The sequence below is a fragment of the Branchiostoma belcheri genome, unplaced genomic scaffold (genome assembly GCF_001625305.1).
Source record: "Branchiostoma belcheri isolate BF01 breed outbred unplaced genomic scaffold, Haploidv18h27 scaffold43, whole genome shotgun sequence".
Lineage (NCBI taxonomy): Eukaryota > Metazoa > Chordata > Leptocardii > Amphioxiformes > Branchiostomatidae > Branchiostoma > Branchiostoma belcheri.
In genome coordinates this window covers 2481081-2499383 of record NW_017804054.1, presented here as the reverse complement: position 1 = coordinate 2499383, position 18303 = coordinate 2481081, and the positions used below count along the sequence as shown (strand labels likewise).

General features: G+C 40.8%; 3 protein-coding genes across 3 annotated transcripts; 1 reads left to right on the top strand and 2 right to left on the bottom strand.

Annotated features, from left to right (window-relative positions):
- Positions 1-7936, top strand: LOC109478363 (globin CTT-IIIA-like). The gene is made up of 4 exons (XM_019779892.1): positions 1-109; positions 1738-1840; positions 3121-3234; positions 7376-7936. The coding sequence occupies exons 1-4, from the start codon at positions 12-14 to the stop codon at positions 7487-7489; spliced, it is 429 nt and encodes a 142-aa protein (XP_019635451.1). The 5' UTR covers positions 1-11; the 3' UTR covers positions 7490-7936.
- On the bottom strand, positions 5995-7003 carry LOC109478362 (lysosome-associated membrane glycoprotein 2-like). The gene has a single exon (XM_019779891.1). It carries the CDS (start codon positions 6894-6896, stop codon positions 6150-6152), a length of 747 nt encoding a protein of 248 aa, XP_019635450.1. The 5' UTR covers positions 6897-7003; the 3' UTR covers positions 5995-6149.
- A 2221-nt stretch (positions 7937-10157) lies between the features above and the next one.
- Positions 10158-16779, bottom strand: LOC109478361 (neuropeptide FF receptor 2-like). Its single transcript, XM_019779890.1, has 3 exons — positions 16484-16779; positions 15401-15500; positions 10158-10818 (listed from the first exon to the last, which is right to left on the bottom strand). Exons 1-3 carry the CDS (start codon positions 16752-16754, stop codon positions 10158-10160), a joined length of 1032 nt encoding a protein of 343 aa, XP_019635449.1. The 5' UTR covers positions 16755-16779.
- Between the last annotated feature and the right edge of the window lie 1524 nt (positions 16780-18303).

Sequence of the window (18303 nt, the reverse complement as noted above, 5' to 3'; positions counted from 1 at the left end):
AAAAGAGCAAAATGAGTCTGTCGGCATCTGATAAGAAGGCCATCGTGGACTCCTGGGCTAAAGTGTCCCAACCGTCCTTCCCGGAGGCGGGAGAGAAAATCTTCCTCAAGTGAGTGAGCCTTCATGTCTAGCTCTATAGCTCGATCTTATAATGGGCGGTATATGGATTTTTTTAGCAAATGTATGTTCTCTTCTGTCAAAGATGAATCCTCCTTTTTATGTTCTATCTTTTTAGGTTGCTTTTCTAATGTATTTTGTGCTGCGGAGCCCATATGTCTATGGTTGCACATACATTACCTTCTATATACTAGTAGGACCGGCCCTGTATATGATTCGGGGGCATTTCTTGTGGAGCGCATCACAACGCAGCAAAACGCAAGGAATGCAAAAATAACTACACCACCGCAGGGCAAAAATGTCAGGGATCTAGGACCTGATTAAGACTTCAAATTATTAAGAAATATTGTGTTAAAAATGCCAGGAGGACAGGGGCTAACATTATGTTGCTATTCTATATTTTGATCTGCCGTATACGTAGTTATTGGAAAGATTTGAGTAGCCTAGCTTCTCTTGTTAAACATATTTACCGACTTGGGTCGCTAACATCAAAATCTTACTTCCCACTGAAAAAAAAAACGTTCGTATAATAACCTTCTGCAAATCCTGCAGGTTGACATATTTCCCATATTCCTCTGCAAAGACCTGAGTGTGCAAAATCTACAGAAATACAGACCGGTTAAATACGTTCAGTGAACACTACCTGCTGCTAAGCAAAGTAAATCCATAAACTGAAAGATGTATAGACCACCCTTGTAGTTCTATCAGTGATGGATTTAAGCACTTCTCGTGGCACTTATTTTCCTTACAACTTCCCGGACGTGGTTCTGAAGTAATGATGAGAAAAAGAGAGCCTGTCCCAGATGATGAATGGGTGGGCGTGATTGGTGTCCGGGCTAAGAAGGTCGTACAGAATAGAGTGTTAGGAAAGATTGGAACCCGTCCAAGGATTTAGTTGGGTCCCTTTGGTGATTTCTCCCTACACCACAAGAGACCTCACAGACGTTACGGTACAAAGTGGCAGACGTACTTTCCGTAAAATTGATATTCCACACGAGGTTTTAAGTAGACTATTGAACGCACGTACACTCTACTAAGTGGCTACTTCCATCCCCAAAGTTAGCTTCTGTGTTTTTTATTGCTGTACTGTGTACCCAGGGTCATAAATATTGTACAGCAGTTCGTCAGACAGGCATCTCTGTTGGTAACAGTTGTCTGAACTGGGTATTTACAACATTGAGTTTTGCCCGTTACATGTAGGGGAGCTTCTTTTGAAATCCCTTCTAATGATTCCTGCAGGTACTCTCAGATCAATAACGCATTTAAAAAAGTCCAGCTCCAACTATCACATTGTCCGGAGAACGTATAAATAGTAGCCTCATGTGTGGAAATGCGTGGATGGTTAGGTTACCTACAAACCATACGACCGACCGACCGACCGACCGACCGACCGACCCAACAACCATAAAAAAGAAACCTCTGCAAAGTTCCAAAATGCCCAGTTTAAGTTTATGGAACCCCCGCAGATCCAGTGCGCTTAAGAGCCGCACCAAGCTGACATTTAGACTGAATGTACTGTACTGAAAGATAGACACTTGCTTTAAGTAGTACTACTATACTTGAATGTCCCACCAAGCTGTTTTTTCCAAATGTCTTACCCTGGCGTATTTTTATATTTAGGCTTTTGAGGAACGAATCGACCAAGGCGCACTTCAAGAAGTTTAAAGACATTCCGTACGACCAACTCGCCGGCCAGGGGGTCATCCGCGACCACGGAGAGAAGGTAGGCAGGCATATGCATAGGGGTACAGCAAGTCATTTTTATGGTCGCATCAGCGCGCATATTAATGTTTGCATGATTTTGGAAAAAAAATTGCCCTTTCACAGTGGTGAACATGCCTACTTCTACTACTAAGGCCCCCATTCCACTTAGTGGCGCTCTCACGGCGCTCTCTCTGCGACCTGAAATTGGCCGGAGCGCAGAGAGCAAAAAACGTGGAATCGTGGAATCTCTACGGCGACCTCTCTGCACTCTCTATGCGACCAAAACTCAAATATCAGCAACATTTTCATAGCTCACTTAACGAATTACGGGAATAGAGAACGGGGTTTTTTTACGTTTTCTCTCTTTCAAACTCATTCTTGTACATCCTGCATCATATTCAAATAATGACATAAATGAGTAAGGCCCCCATTTCCCTAGGAAGCTCTCACTGCGCTCTCTTTGTGCTCTCTCTTCGACCTGAAATTTGTCGGAGCGCAGAGAGAGCGCCGTGAGAGCGCCGAGGTCGCCATATTTTGTATCTAAATTAATGTTGGGCCATTGCGCGCTCTCATTACGCTAGCTTCGCGGTATGACCCGGTTCCATACCATCGCCGAGGTGACGGCGCTCATGGCACTCTCATCGTGCTCTCATCGCGCTCTCTCCGCGCTCTCTTCACGCTCCGGCCAAACTCAGGTCGCCCTGAGAGCGCCGTCTATGTGGACTGGGGTATATTGAGATTTGATCTATCTTAACTATCGCTTAATGGTTTCCGCTTCAGTGGAAATTGGGTATTAACGGTATACTTTACAACATGCAATTATTGACAAGTACTCCCAACTAAATCCGGTGCAAATTAAGAATGACGTTGTTTGAAACAGGAAACAACTGTGTCTTAAGTAAAGGGTATCAAATTATGGATTTACACTAAGCCATAATAATTCCATATCGATCTTGCTTGTGAAAGATATGTATCGACTTTGCAGTACGAAGTACACCTCGCCTCAGCCGTGACCGTTTAGGCCACAGCAAGTAATTTTATGGAAGACATCAGAGCGCGCATCAATTTGCGTTTGATTTTGGAAAAACAAATTCACGACTAACCGACGAAAAGGATCGAATAAGGCAGTCCTTTCAACAACAACGAAGCAGTGTATATATACGTAGGTAGGTAAGACAACATTATACGAGTAGCAAGGCAAATGCACTATTCAAACAATGTCCTCAGTACTTGCAATCGTACGACGGTCGTATGACACTTGTGACCGGGTTCTTACTGTTGTATTTTGTTCGTGGGCAGGTGTGCCAGGTGCTGGATGAGTTTATCAAGGGTCTGGACGGAAGCGGAGACGAGGCTGTGAAGAAAGTCGGGCGCATGCACAAGGGTCTGGGGATGTCCAACGAGCAGATTGACGTAAGTTTAATTTTTTGTTTGTTTAGGATCTCCATTAGAATAAATTTTACACTACTCTCCCTAGAGTCCGTAGTGAATAATCAGATAAGTACGAGTATATGGACCATCACACACCGGGGCATGCCCCTGTTCTTTTTGAAAGGTGTGGTGGGTTCTTTAACGTGTGTAGGGCGTGGCTCTCCCAAACACGAAACATCGATTTAACGTCCTATCCGAGGGACGTCCCTCACCAAAGCTTAAGGTACTCATTTACACCGGCGTGAAGTGAAGAAAGTCGTGTAACGTGCCTTTCCCAAGGGCACGGGATCGGTAACAAGGTAGGATTCAAACCCGGAACCTCTTGGTTCAAGGCCGAACACGCTACCGCTACGCCACACGAATCCAAGTCGTGACGTAAGTCCAGACGTCTAGACTGTGACGGGATTAACAATAATCCCTTGTTAATCCACACATTGTTCATGTGTCTGACAGCTGTGGGGGTGTGTGATCCATCCATACATGCTGTTAATCCACAAATAGATTCTAGGGTGGTAAAATACAGTATCAAATTGCAGGAAGTACCCGTTAGCCAGAGAGGGTCAAATACGCCACCCAAGAAAATGAATACTGCCTGGCTAATTTGATACAGTTTTGCTACCCTAGGATCTGCTTTAAGATACTGTTGCAATAGCCTAGTTGGTTCGTGGAGTGCCTGCTTTGCATTCAGGAGGGCACGACTTCAAAACTGTTGGGGCATACCGAAGGCTTTAGAAATATCACGAATTTTACCCTGGGCGGGATGCCTTACCCTGGGCGGGATGCCCTAGACAGGGTTTTGCCCAGTATTGTATAGAATATAGAACAGAATTTCTTAGCGTTCATGATATGAGAAATAGAATGAGATCCAAACATGCAACATTTTCTTTGCACACGTTGTTGTGCTTGCACAATTGTGAAGCACTGGAGCTATCAGACAGATTTGAACACATCCAGATATACCGAAATGTTTCCGAATGATTTCAACCGTTGTTGTGGACTTGCCCCACCCCATGACAAATATTAGTTTCTGACATGACATTCCAAACCTTGCTGCCTGATAAAAACATGAAATACTGTACACGACTTTTCATACGATCTACAAAATAATATGGTTTTGAACATGCGTACATTATTTCTACGCATATTACGCACAAACCCACTTTACAGGAACCGATTTATTTGTACAGGAAGATAAGTAAGTACTGCTGTTTTCTGGTTTTCTAGAAAACATCTCGCTCAAAATCTTGGGCGAGCGCTTATCCTTTGAAGTTTTCCATTTTCAGTAATAACACGGACATGACAAGATCTTCAACTCAGCAGTTATTGTGTCTGCGTTATTTCGTGCCTAGAATACCAAGAAAGGAGTCAGAACTTCCAGATTCTGTATGTATTTGAGTTATAATAATGCATAGATTTGATGTGGTATTCGGTTTTCTAGGTTTACATGTATGTATTTAGGACAATGTTGCTGCGTTTTGTTATTTCAAACTATTAGGCCGCAGCAAGTAAATTTTATGGGTGGCATCCTCTGCCTCTGTCTGATTACAAATTGGTAAAGTGCAAAAAATACTGTAAAAATACTCTAAAATGGATTGTGTTTAACCTACTCCAAACAGTTGCTTACATCCAAAAAAGATACTGCCTGGCCAATTTGATACTGTCTACGACCATCCTATGATCTACTTGGCGATTAGGCCATAGCAAGTAATTTATGGATGACATTTTATGGATGACATCTGTGCGCGCATTAATTTTTGCCTGATTTTTTGGGGAAAAAAGAAGTTTTGTTGCCTTCTGACAGTGGTCACCATGCCGAAAATGGTCAAAGATATCGATGTCTGTTGCCATGCCGAAACGTGGATGGCAAATGTCTATGAAGAGAGGAAGATAAGAAAAGGCTCTAATGCAATGTTTTGTTTCTTACTTTGATGCAGTGATATGTGATGTTGGCTGTGTATATGTGATTTTCCCACTGAATCAAAACCATTTATACAATGATTGAGCCCAAATTTTAAGATGTGGGAACCATTTTTTTCGGCCCGGCTTGTTTTTTTTCGCCCGCTCGCATTGGATTTGGAGTCTGTAGGGGATGTTATCCATAAAATTTACTTGCTGTGGCCTTATAAGAAGCCCAGAATGTCTGTAAAAGATAGACAACAATCACCGACAAGGCGTGTTGAAAAAGACAGTTTTTTCCGCATCAAGAAGGCTAGTTTTTGCACGACACATGCATAACCTTCCCAAGAATGCCCTCAGTTTGTAACTTGGACTTAAAAATAGGTTTGTACTTTGCCCGGTCAATTTAATTATTTATGTAGGGCGTCCTTGCCCTTACTCTCCAAGCAGAGGTGAGGCCTGTTTTGGACGTTTCTGGAGATAACTCGAGGATGCGTGGGTGGGTGGTGCTTGATACTTAGCATGTAGATAGGTGTTGGCAAAAATAAAGCCAAGTTTTATTATAGGCCCCCAAGCGTCTTGCTATGGTACTGCAACACTTGGTCCAGACTACCCCAAAAAGGAGGCCAAAATAGAGATCCTGACACACACAGAAACGTTTAAACAAATCCAAAACATACCTAACCTCTGCTTGGAGAGAATGAAGTTAATAATTAAGGGGATGATTGACAGGTGTCAGAAATGATTGACATGTTTAGAGGTACATGTATGCTGTAATAAGTGAGTACAGACAGCACAAGAGCAAGTATATTGTAACAATTTTGGCTAAAATCTACATACCCCTGGGTTGTCAGAGTATAGGCTACATGAAATATGATTTTAGTGTTTGTCGCCACATTTTGCCGGCTTAGGCCACACCAATCTAATTGGGAACTAGGCGTTGTGGGAAGTGTGAAATTGGTCCATACACCAAGAGTCCAAGACCGGTGACTCTACCTCAATTAATCACCGTCCAGTCTAACGTAGCTTCGGCGCTTTCTTTCGCTCAGAATCACGTAAGCAAAAACCCCACCGAGTAGGAACACGCCTGCAACGACACCGATCACTATGGCCGCAGTGTTGACGTCGCTCTTGTTGTTTTCCGTGTCCAGAGAGCATATCTGAGCCGTGGAAAACTGTCCCGATTTGACTCCGAACGGCTGGACTTGAACCAGACTTGTGAGGATGCTCACATTTTCGGTAACGGTGATGTTCACTTCGGACTCACACATGTAGGACTTGTCGGCGTCTGCGGAGAAGATGTCCAGCGTGTTGTTGGAAACTTGTCTGCTGGCGTTCGGGTTCTTAGTCCCGGGAAAGATATCAGCCAGCTCGATGTAGGAGATCTCGATAGCGGACGTGTGGAAGCGATCGACGTCGCCGCCGCCTTCTTTTACGAACTCGAACGTCACGCTGAAGGCGTCGTCGTAAAACGTCAGCGTCAAACTAGAGTTGTCCGGACCACAGGACCCCGTAGCGTTGGCGGTTTGCGGTAGGCCGAAGACAGCGTAGTCGACTTCGTCGTCATTTGTTGTGTAGAGGATGTTAAATTGTAGGTCCATGTCGGCCATTAGACAGACTTGACCCGTTGTGTTGTCTCTCACTACGAAGTAGCCTTCAGAAGGTGACGAACCGACATTTCCGGGGTTCGACGAGGTCGCAAGGGAGAAAACTACCGCGAAAAGCACAGTTGTAGGCAGCAACGTCATTTTGAGCCTCGGTTACGACAGGCCAAGTCCGCACTGTCAGCTTGAACCAGTAAGCGGACAACTACCACAACTAAGGCCGGGGGCTACCAAGTTATGTTTGACTGTTGAATGGGCCATGAATTTTGAAACCAGTTAATTTACAAAAACATGTTCACGTCCGGCCTTCACCCTTTCAGCTTTATCTCTCATCGTCACGTTGCCTGGTGTTGGGCAAGTACTGAGCATTGAGTTTGTTTATACACTGATCTGAATCAATTGTGTTCTGTTACATCTATGGTTTATTTAGTTTATTTATTATGTTAGTTTCTTGATTAATATTTTCTAAGTGTCAAGGGGAGGACAATTGACAAGCCTTGCAGGCTTTTTTCCTCCTCCTGCACACTTTTTCTCCTTTGTTTTTCATATTTGTTGACTAATGTTCGTCCTTTATTTGCGATAATGAATAAATGAAAAAAAGGAAATTTTCTGTTCTAATCCAGCAAATGAAGGGGGCCATTCTTGAGGTGCTGGATGACGCTGGCTGTGGCGGGGCCAAGGGAGCCTGGGCCAAACTGTGGGACCGCTTCATGGCCGTTCACCGCTCTGTCTACTAAGAGCGCCCCCTTCCGTGGCCTTCAAGAAACGCAACGAACCCACGAAGTGCCTTACGTGCAGCTAATATCATATTAATAGCTGATGGCGTTCATCAAATCATTATAAAATGCTGAAAGCACTTGTTTCCGTAATTGTTTAGTTCACTATATACACCGTAACCTATTAAAGGTTTTACTAGTATACAAGATCACTCCTACAAACGTGAAACTACAACGTGTTAAACAACAGCAGGCGGTACACAATGTAATCCAGTGGGGATCAGTACGTGATGGTAAACTGAAACAGTGCCTTAATTCTTAACACTTGGTATTTCCTCAAGACATATTTTCTGAAAGTAGCTGCCTGCCAGTTTTCTGGTATGAAACGTTTCCTGAAAGTATATGAATTTGAACATTTTCTATCAACATGTTCACATTTTCTGAATAAACTTGCGTTACCTCTGCTCAGCTCTGCATTGTGTTCTTTTTTCTTCCAATAAAGTGCATATCATAATGTAAAAGGTGTGAAAGGTATAAAAAGAGTAAATTTGTGACGAAGGTAGCTTTTTTTCTGCCAACACATATGAACTTCCACAAAAAGAAAAATATTCAAGAATTGCCAGCTGATAGGTAAAATTTATTATCCTTTGACCGACAAAAGATATGACATCAATAAAACACCATTAATTGAAGAAATATCAATAGAAGTAATGCCTAACACAGAACATTCACAATGATCATTAGGTGGATCATTACAGATTAGATATGAAATGTTTGTGCATTTAATGCCGTTAAATCATATCTGTCTGAATAGCAAAAAATTGCTCCTTTTTGCTAAAGATCATCGTTTTACAAAGGTCAATGAACTCAACATTTATCAAATACAGGCTGACACGTCAAATACTACAAACTCCACATAGCTAGATACATAAATACATACATCAATATTACAACGTAACTAGCAGATTCCCTGGCATTTTGTTGGAACCCAGTTTTCAATATTTATTAAAGAACATCAGTCGTGCTCGCTTTTGCAAGTCCCATTCAAAGTATTATAATAATGGATATTATGCCACATCTCATCCCAATTAAATACAGAAAAGCTTCTTGCAACTAAAGCTAACTAGCTGATTTACAAAAAAAGGATTTAAATGCTATACTTCTAGCTAGCCAATATCACGAGTCACTTATTATAAATATATCCACACATGAAGAAGGCTAGCAATAAAACTATTTAAGGCATCCAATGCAATTTCAGGGCAGCAAAACTGGAAATATTCTGAATAAGGCAGTCTGTATGATATTGGCACATACCTTCCCACATTGGCACATTTAAATCAGTATTTCAGGCATTTAAAACTGCAGAAACAACACAATGTTAGTACCTTAAAAATCATTCCAGGTCCTTCCAGTAATCATTTTTCGTTAGAATTTTGGTCATTACTTGCTCCACTGGGACTGTTCTTTCATCTTACCATGCAGATAAAGTGACTAGAATATTGCTTTGAATCTGGTTTCCAAGCCCTAAAAACTGCACTGGGTGCCTTTAAAGTTTATCGGACATAAGTCGCCCGCCAGTCTACCAAACAGTACTGTACATCCAACCATCAATATGGCGGCTAATATCATAGTCACCAGATGTCAGCCCTAGTCCAAAAGGGAGTTGATCTCTTATTTACAATATACAATAGTACTATCTAAAGAGTCGATGACATATCAAGACAAACTTTTTTCTAGTCTTGAATGATTCTGTTAACCAAGTGGTACAACTGTTAGTCTGAAAGACCTTGATTTTAACATCCGAATATTTTTAGAACAGAAGACTACATGTTTATGTACAAATTTGCGAGCAATACTTCCAAACTTCTGTGCTTCATAGTAAAGTACTTGCCCAAAATGGCCTCTATGGCCACCTATGAAAATGACAATACATTGTTCAAGGCATAGGAGCCACTCTTGTCTACTGGGAAAAGGTCACCATTACGAGTAGGCACAGAAAGCCCGTTTTGGTGAGAGTACCCATAAACCGCGTCCAAGGCCGCCACTGACTACCTCACATCTACAACACACTCGCCCAGTCACGTGACCTGCGCTGACCTTTCAACCACTGGGTCACGTGACTGCCCACGTGATAGCTGAAAAAAGATGGTGGATGCCGTCTGAAAGCCTCTACGCTTTACAGTACTAGTACTAGTACTTTTGTCGTGTGTATTGGTTTTAATCATACCCTGTACTATAAATGTAAACAGTCCTTTTCTTGGCATATCTTGCTACTTTCTGGTATTTTGCAGCTTGGGGGGGGGGTCTTTCTTTTTATTTCCTTAAAAAAACTGGCCTTTAGGTTTGTTTTTGATGCTGGGTAGAGCTCTAGAAGTGATGCTATGTTGTTGTGTTTGTTGGTGTTCTGAGGGTTAGAGGTCATTGTTTGTGCCGATTCAAAAATAAGAAGTTTGGGCTTTTTATTTAAAATGGACACCTAACTTGTAGGCCAAGCTACCCTGCCAATGTAAGGTTTCAATAGTTGAACACTCAAGTAACTGATTTTGACAACTTATTTTATAGATGTCTACCATACATTTCAGTGGGAGCTCGAAATGGTGAGCCGTGCCCTACTACCTAGTTGTGGAGAGCCGAATTAAGGTATCAATTTCTACCTTGTTGCGGTTACCAAGTCTGCATTACAGCTATCTTACTTAGAGTCGACGTGAACTGCAGCGAGCTCGAGGTCCTCGGGTTTCCTGCTCTCTCCGGCGGATGTGCTCATCCCTTTCTCTCGGCACATCGACGACATCAGCGTGGTCATGCCCTTCCTGAAGCTGCTGTTGTAGTAGCCGTAGATGATGGGGTTGACCGAGCTGTGCATGTACACCAGCCAGTGAGACACCGGGTAGATGTAGTAGTACACGATGTAGATCTGGTACTGCCGGAGGTTGCCGTAGTCGTCTAGCATCATGATGGTGTGGAGGGGGATCCACGACAGCGCGAAAAGCATCACGACCACGAACAGCATCTTGATGACGCGGAACTTCTTCTTTAGGCCGGCCTCGCGACTTCCCCCCGGGATGGGCTTGCACCACACCTTACAGCCGATCCGGAAGTACAGGTACACGATGAGGCAGAGCGGGGCGATGTACAGCACCACCAGCAGGGTCGTGGTGAAGGGTTTTCTGCTGCTGTTCCACCAGTCTTCCTGGCAGATCGTCACCGGCTGAGTTGGTGCTGGGACCTCCTGCATGACCACGAAGTGCGGGATGGACAGGACGGAGCCCAGCACCCAGATGAAGACGATCACCTGCACGTTGTAGTTGGAAATAAAGCTTGGCTCGTTGGGGTAAATGACCGAGCAGTATCTGTAAATTGACGGAAATACAAACTCTCAAATCAGGTTAAGATTACTTACTTACTTACGTACTAATATGAGCTAGCAGTCCTGCCTTCCAACACACGAGACAGTTTGTGTTTCGGCATGTTCCAGCAAGTTTTAGATTCTCCAAAGAAAAATGTTACCTACTGGGGTTATATGTACTACATAATGATTGCATCCATACTGTATACAATAATTCCCAAGGAGTGTTTAACACCTGTCCAATAGGCGTAAGATATATTTTCACTCACAGGCCTGCTGTAATGCAAATACATTTCAAAAGGCGGCGTTAAGTACAACTCTTAGTTGTGAACACCGTTCGTTGTAGGAGTTCACAACCAAGGGCGTAAATGTAAGCGCTGCTGCTTTTTTCTCTTGCACCCTACAAAAGCATATTTTGGATATTTCTCTTTGGATGATGTGTGGCAGGTAATTTAGTTTCCCTGCATGAATAATTTTATACCCCGTCCCTAATAGGTGAATAGATTGGATTTAGATCTGAAAAGAATCTCCCCGTATTCAGATAAGTCAAATTGCTCTAGTGTCACTTAAGATCCCTTGCCAAGATAGTGGTCTCACTTAACAATGCCCTACTGCAGAGTAATGAATATTTAGCAGATGCATCGCAGATCTGTTGAGGTGGCCTTTAAATGGGTGACACCTTTGCGACGAACAGTTTTACTAAAAAACCCGGGAGGCAAATGCAGTAAGATTTTGGTAGGATAGGCTTTCTATATCTGTATAAGAGCCCCGGGTGATAGCTGATTGGAACATCATTCAGCCCCGTGTGCGTTTCAGCTCCCCCTGTGACGCACATGCAATTGGTACGCAATGAGACGTTTAGCGCAATGCTGCCCTAATGGGGTTTTACAAATACTAAGTGATTAATGTGGATTGCCAATGAGGATCTAATGACTGTCAACTATCGATTGGGAACAGCGTTAGGCACGCCTATGGAGATTTTGCAATAAGATGAAGGGCTATTGTAATACATACATTCGTCTTATGTGGGATTTCTGACGAATGCTACGTACCATTACGAATTCTGAAGAGGAAGCCAATGAAGAAAAACCAAGATAGAAACTACAAGGATGTGACTGTCTGCTTGTAGTATTCTGAGTATCTTCGTAATAAAGTCAACACAATCAAATGGTTGCTCATTTCGAATTTTTAGACAGTTTGTGCATAATTTTTTTTCTGTAAAGGTAATCGACATTCCCTTAACAAAACAGAGACATAGGAAATATCAGATTAAAAAACACATCACGTATCAGTTCTTTCGGTTTACAACTGCATTGAAGAAACTGCCAACAATTTTCTACTACAATTACGATTCAAGTGATTTGATGTCACTAAGGAATGATTGAATTTCTTTGATAGGATTTCTGCATGAATGTTTACTAATGCGATTTGATTGCCCTTGAGATGCTACAAGAAAATCGAATGAAACTTTGGGACCAAGTCCAAGGTTCGATCAATATCTAAAAGCCCGTGGTCATGCTACATGGGGATACCATTTTGCCTATCTCAGAATGTGTCACCTCTGTATCCATTTCTATTTCAATGAGTCGGAGTAATTCATATTTATATATGGAAATAAAGATATGGAAAACCACTATAAATCATTCAACTAATATTTAGGAAATTAATATCCAGCGCCGCAGATTATTAATTTTAAGTGGGGAAGAGATGTTTCAAAGCACTCTTTAATTTAAAACCGATAGGATCTTGGAGTAGATGACTGTACCCTGACAGAATTATATAATAGCTTAGAAGTAGGTGAGGATCTAACTTACGAGCAGTACATGTATGTGAGGATATTTGCTTTGAAAACTAGTGCGAGATAAAACATTTTCATAATGGTGTCTTTACATTGTACACAGACTCATCAACAAACTCCATTGCGAGAAAATGGCAATATTTAGCAATATCACAAACACCTATTGTTCTTTAAACAGATGTTTTTGATTTTAGAACATTTTCTTTTTCAAATCAAATTGTTATCTGTTATAAGGCCACAGCAATTATATTATATGGATGACATCCTCCGCAGACTCAAAATCTAAGGGTAAAACAAAACAAGGCGCCCTTCCAAAAATTCTACATTTTCACATGTCGACTTAAAAAAACCTACACCTGTATTGTGCTAAGTTAAAGGCACTCTATGTAGTTTTTTGCGCAAAAAATTGAAATATTCTAATTATACTAAATTTTGGTGTTATTAGCAGTTACTATCACTTTTCAACACATTTGTGTTATTATTTCACATTTTTTTCGTATATTTTGTCTGTTCAAACAGTCCTTCTTCAGTTCCCGGTGCCACCGGTTTGCTCAGGCAGGACAACAACAACAACATACAGGGGTTGCCCCCTGGGGTGGCTAATTGGCCCGGGCATGCCAGGCTCGATAGACAGGGGCAGATGTCACAAGATATACCCTCCTTAGAAAAAACTCATATCTTTCACATGAGGTGGAATATAATTATCAACTTAGAGTATTTTGTTGGGCATGAATAAACTGTGGCCATTATCCCTTCAAAAGAGATAAAAAATCTGGTAAACGATTAGGTATTTTAGAAACTGGTAAGCTATCAACTGACACCCCACTGGGATGTAGGTCAAACCACTGGGAGTGGACAATACCATATGTGTGGTTTGGCCAGAGGTTGAATAGAAGATCATTCACAGTTTTCTAAGCTTCTAAGGAGCAAGGATGTTGTATTTTTTGCTGGGGAGTATAATTTTGGAATACTAATGGGTTAAGCCAATGTACTATGTAAAGAAAAGAATAAAAAATATACTTTTTGTATTGTCAAAAAACTACATAGAGTGACTTTAACTAAAATAATAAACTGCCCAAAATTAAAATATCCGTGTATCCACATATAAAAGGAATAAAATACATCACTGCGTCAAAAATGAAAGACAAAACAATAAATCAGAACGTTGTGTTTAACTCTCTTCATCTCCCATTCACTTTCCGGCAGGGCAACATACATGTTTGCCAATTTTCGGTATGTTGACCACTGTCAGAGAGCAACAAGATTTCTTGTCATATTTCCAAAATGAAGCTTGTGCTGATGTCATCCATAAAAATTACTTGCTGTGTCATAACGAAACATGACACAAAACGTAGCATAGAATTATACACACTTTCAAATAACTGAAGGAGCTTGTACATACTTGAGTGTGTATCGCAAAACTGGCAGCTTCATTGGGTAGGAAATTGGTTTCTTTGTTGATGAGAGATTGGTTTTCACGAGGGGCCACTCCAAGAAAGAAACTGCGACATGCTATCAATTTACAGGTTTGCAAGTATCTTAGAACTACGCACTCGTGCATACAAAACGGCGGGTTACAAGTCTTCGAGTGCACATTCAATGTATTAGACAACTAGAAAAAAACCCTTCAATTGCCTCAAAACAAGTATAAAAATACTCATTTTGAAGATTTCTAGAGAATATAATATTTATATCATTATTTATCATTAATTATAAAATTTGTAAAAGGATGGAAAACAAGTGAATACATATTGCATTTTCAAATAGAAAATTAGTTGGTATTGGTGAAAGCCTGCAAACTATGAACATTGCATATATTCACAAGCATGTATCAAAACATGTGCAAAGAAACTAATTTTGAGATCAGAAGATGTAGAAGTGTTGACATTGGCATATCAAACTCACACCTAAAAGGTGTTGACAAGCCAGACTTTTAGCCTTGTCGCTACAGCATTAAAATCTCATTAATCACTAAATCCAGTGGGCCCGAAAGATAAGAGATACTGTTTTTCTACACTTCTAAACTGGTCGATCATTCAGCAAAGACCTGTTAATGGTATAGGCCTATGATAAGTACTGCCAAGGGATAGTTTGGGCTAATGTCTAAGTAGTAGATTTAGGCTATATCTATGTTTAATTTGGTTGCCGTGCTTTCAAGCCCATAACAGGGTAACAGTATGGAACCATTCGTCAGAATCTCGCCAAGAGCTAAATGCAATTGGTGTTTGTTTTAGTATATATAGTTTTCGCAAAGATTCTTAATCTAATTTCGAAATTCCACCTGCCAAATTTGTTATAATTATTGTTTTCAGTATTTTTTAAATTTTCACTTTCTTCCTTATTTTCTATTATTAAGGGCAATACTGCATCTCATTAATTTGTTTTTTTTAAATTTTGAACAGAGTTTACTGACCTTTAATTTTATATAAGTCACACAAAGCTATGTGTGGAAATTTGCAAACACTTGCTATCGCTAAATCAAGAAATCGTGTAATATATTCAATTACAACTATAACCTATGGATATGTGGATTTTGAGGTACTCTACTGCATATTAACCAAGTGTGTTCTTGATATGAAAAGTGTTGATTTTTTTTCCCTAAAATTTTTGTTTTCCTTGCTCTAAATTTGGTGCATTTAGTATTGGGGAGGGCCGAAGATAAACCACCAGGTTTCCGGCTCTCCCATACATGCATCTCTACTTAGTTCTCAATTGTTACATTGTGTTTTTTTTTCATTGGTAAGTGCAAAAGAATAAACAAAGACATATAAACAAAATCAAAAGTCACCTGTCTATGGCGATGGCGACGAGTGTGAAGACCGACACTGCGACTGACACCACTTGGACAGCTGGGGTGATCTTGCACATAACCGGGCCGAATGGCCATCCTGGGAATTAATAAAAATGATCGTTAACACTTAATGACATGGTGTCCATGAAACATCTGTTGACAATATAATAAAATACTATCATCAAGGTATCTTTATGTCGCACAACGTTTGACCATAAAATGAAAAATCACTTTACATGGATGTCGTAAAGTATTTTACGTACTAACATTGGATGCGACTAATACTTCACAATCCTGTATATTTGTACATACCAGATTGTGCAAAGTTCAGAAAAAAATTGACGTTAATAAACCAATCTTTTAGGTATAGCTGGATTGTGTTTAAAATGTACGCACTTCATTTTGCATGATATTTTTGATTGTCAATCGGGTGACATGAATATGATAGAAATTCTGAACTTGATCATTCAAAACCCATAGGCCTTTAAATGATACTCGTAACGATTTGACTGTCTACTCATTCCCTCGAGCGCACCACTCCGCTATCTTTCATTGCAATTGACATGTACATAAAGTATCGGCGTAAAAGAAACTACTGTGGGTACACAAGCATGTAAATATCCATTTAATCCTGCCTCGGGGAGAACTCAGCACAAAGCTTAAACCATTTTACGTAGTGTTTCCTGTTTGAGGATTTATCGTTAGGTTATGTTGTATGCATAAGTTTCACATACCTAATGTCATGCAAGAATGAACATATAGTAGATAGATTATGTAGGTATGTCACTATTTATTTCAAGAAAAGGAGAAGAAACAATGGGTATTATTAGATTAACAATAGTATACAGTTATCGCAATAGATAGAATTTTAATATTTAGCGTTAGAATGCAGCATTGTTAGTGTTGAACTTTTCATATATTACATACATGCTCTAGACCACATAGATTACATGTGCATTTAGTTCATCTGGACAGAAATATGCAATAAAAAATCTTTTTATTATTTAGTTTTTCGAAGAAAGAGAAGAAAAGATTTAACACAATCGATCCGTTACACAAATCAATGATTCACATCCTTACCCATAACAACATCATCCACCAGGGTAAACGGCATACAGAAGACAGCAACCAGCAGATCACTCACAGCCAGGTTCAATATGAAGCAGTTCGTCACGGTTCGCATGCGGGGGATCTTGACAATAACGAGACAAATGATGGTGTTTCCGATCACACAGAAGGCAAACGTTATGAAGTAGACGATGGCGAAGACAACGATGACTGGGACGGTTTGCTTCAGCAGTTGGACATCTCCCTCTCTTGTACTGTTAGATCCGTTGGTGAAGTTGCTCATGGTCACACAGCCGGGGATGCTTAGCTTCAGCAACGGCAAGCCTCTGTACCTCAACCGCGTCTGTCTTCACGGAATGAGGGATGTCCTTTCTAAGACGCGTTCGTTAATGCTAACGCTGAACAATACTTCAGTTCTGTTACGGAATCGATCGAAGTAACGCTTCTTGTCAGATAGGCCCGCCCGTTGACTTACGTCTTGGCTTGGGCTAACGAATACTCCCCACTGCTCGAGGGACATCCATCATGAGTACGCCGCGCCATGACGTTTACGCCTACGGGTCTGCATAGAAAACAGTAAACAACACTTGCACCTTACGCAGATCTTAATCACAACATTTGTCATTATCGATTTCTACGTCAGGAGATAAAAAGAAGTGTTGAAGAAGAATAACCTTCCATTTAACGGAGTCCACCTAGTAAGCTGGGAGAGATATCAAGTGGCTTAAACTGCCATTTTTTCAAGTAACCTTCTATGCGCCATTTTCTTGAAAGGGCAAACAGAATTGCCTCTGAAAGAGCATAAAAGCAACACTACATAGAGCACTTACGTACTGTATGTTGCTTAATGCACTAATAGGTAGACAAAGTTGATGCATGCATGGTGTTTTGACAACCAGGAAATTTGCAAAAGGACATGACAAATGCATTTTAAGATTAAAGTTAGGGTGCCATTAGAAGTTAATCTGCGTTCGTAAACAAAATCCTGTGTAAACTTGTAAGTAACAATATCTATATATCTATCTATATCTTATTCTATCTATAACTATCTATCTATCTATTTATTTATCTATCTATCTAGCTATGTACGTCTCTCTCTCTCTCTCTCTGGAACTAAGCTTATGTTCAAAAGAAGCAATGAAGATACAATGTCAAACTGAAATTCTAATTAAGAAATTACACTATCTAAATCTGCATTGGGAGAGAAGTTCTCCTGAAGTAATTGGGAAAGCTAGACAGCAGCTTTTGTGATATCTATGTGTTGCGTCACGAAATGGCTTTCCATCTAGATTTTAAACCAAGCCTTAGTTCCAGATGATCAATAAGTAATTATGGGGGTATTGAAATGCCACGGGCGTGGTCTCGAGGGACAAGTCTTGCGTGACGAGCAGCCTGCTCCAAGACGTCTCCCTGGACCCAGGATGTTAAGACATCGTCATCTCAGCCTCAAGAAGTTATTAGAATCTGAAGCAAACTGACAGCAGAAATGGATTGCTAGACGTACTGTCGTCGCTTCAGCTCTTATTGGAAAAACGGTAATGGTGATAGTTGACTTTTTATTGGGATCCACAATTTCACATGACATGAGGTATATAGTGATAACGAGCACGACCTGTAGATTACGACGCTAGACCTCTTGCCATTATTGGGTTCTCACGTCATTTTATTGATGCAGAGAAGCTTAGCTGATGACTATTTGTTAACAATAGCTGTTAACATCTGGCGATCGATTGATCGGGCCTGGCACACCCAGCGAAATGCAACTAACGAGGCAATGATAAAATGGTCTTTCCCATCTGGTTGATGGAAATTTGATAAGGGCCGGAAAATAA

What these genes read in the sequence shown, in the direction of transcription:
- LOC109478362 (XM_019779891.1), bottom strand. Translation starts at nt 6,896, where the DNA reads ATGACGTTGCTGCCTACAACTGTGCTTTTCGCGGTAGTTTTCTCCCTT.
- LOC109478363 (XM_019779892.1), top strand. Translation starts at nt 12, where the DNA reads ATGAGTCTGTCGGCATCTGATAAGAAGGCCATCGTGGACTCCTGGGCT. An exon ending in TCCGCGACCACGGAGAGAAG is followed by an intron (nt 1,841 to 3,120) that starts GTAGGCAGGCAT and finishes GTTCGTGGGCAG; the next exon opens with GTGTGCCAGGTGCTGGATGA. An exon ending in TGTCCAACGAGCAGATTGAC is followed by an intron (nt 3,235 to 7,375) that starts GTAAGTTTAATT and finishes GTTCTAATCCAG; the next exon opens with CAAATGAAGGGGGCCATTCT.
- LOC109478361 (XM_019779890.1), bottom strand. Translation starts at nt 16,754, where the DNA reads ATGAGCAACTTCACCAACGGATCTAACAGTACAAGAGAGGGAGATGTC. An exon ending in GGTGGATGATGTTGTTATGG is followed by an intron (nt 15,501 to 16,483) that starts GTAAGGATGTGA and finishes ATTAATTCCCAG; the next exon opens with GATGGCCATTCGGCCCGGTT. An exon ending in GTCGCCATCGCCATAGACAG is followed by an intron (nt 10,819 to 15,400) that starts GTGACTTTTGAT and finishes GTCAATTTACAG; the next exon opens with ATACTGCTCGGTCATTTACC.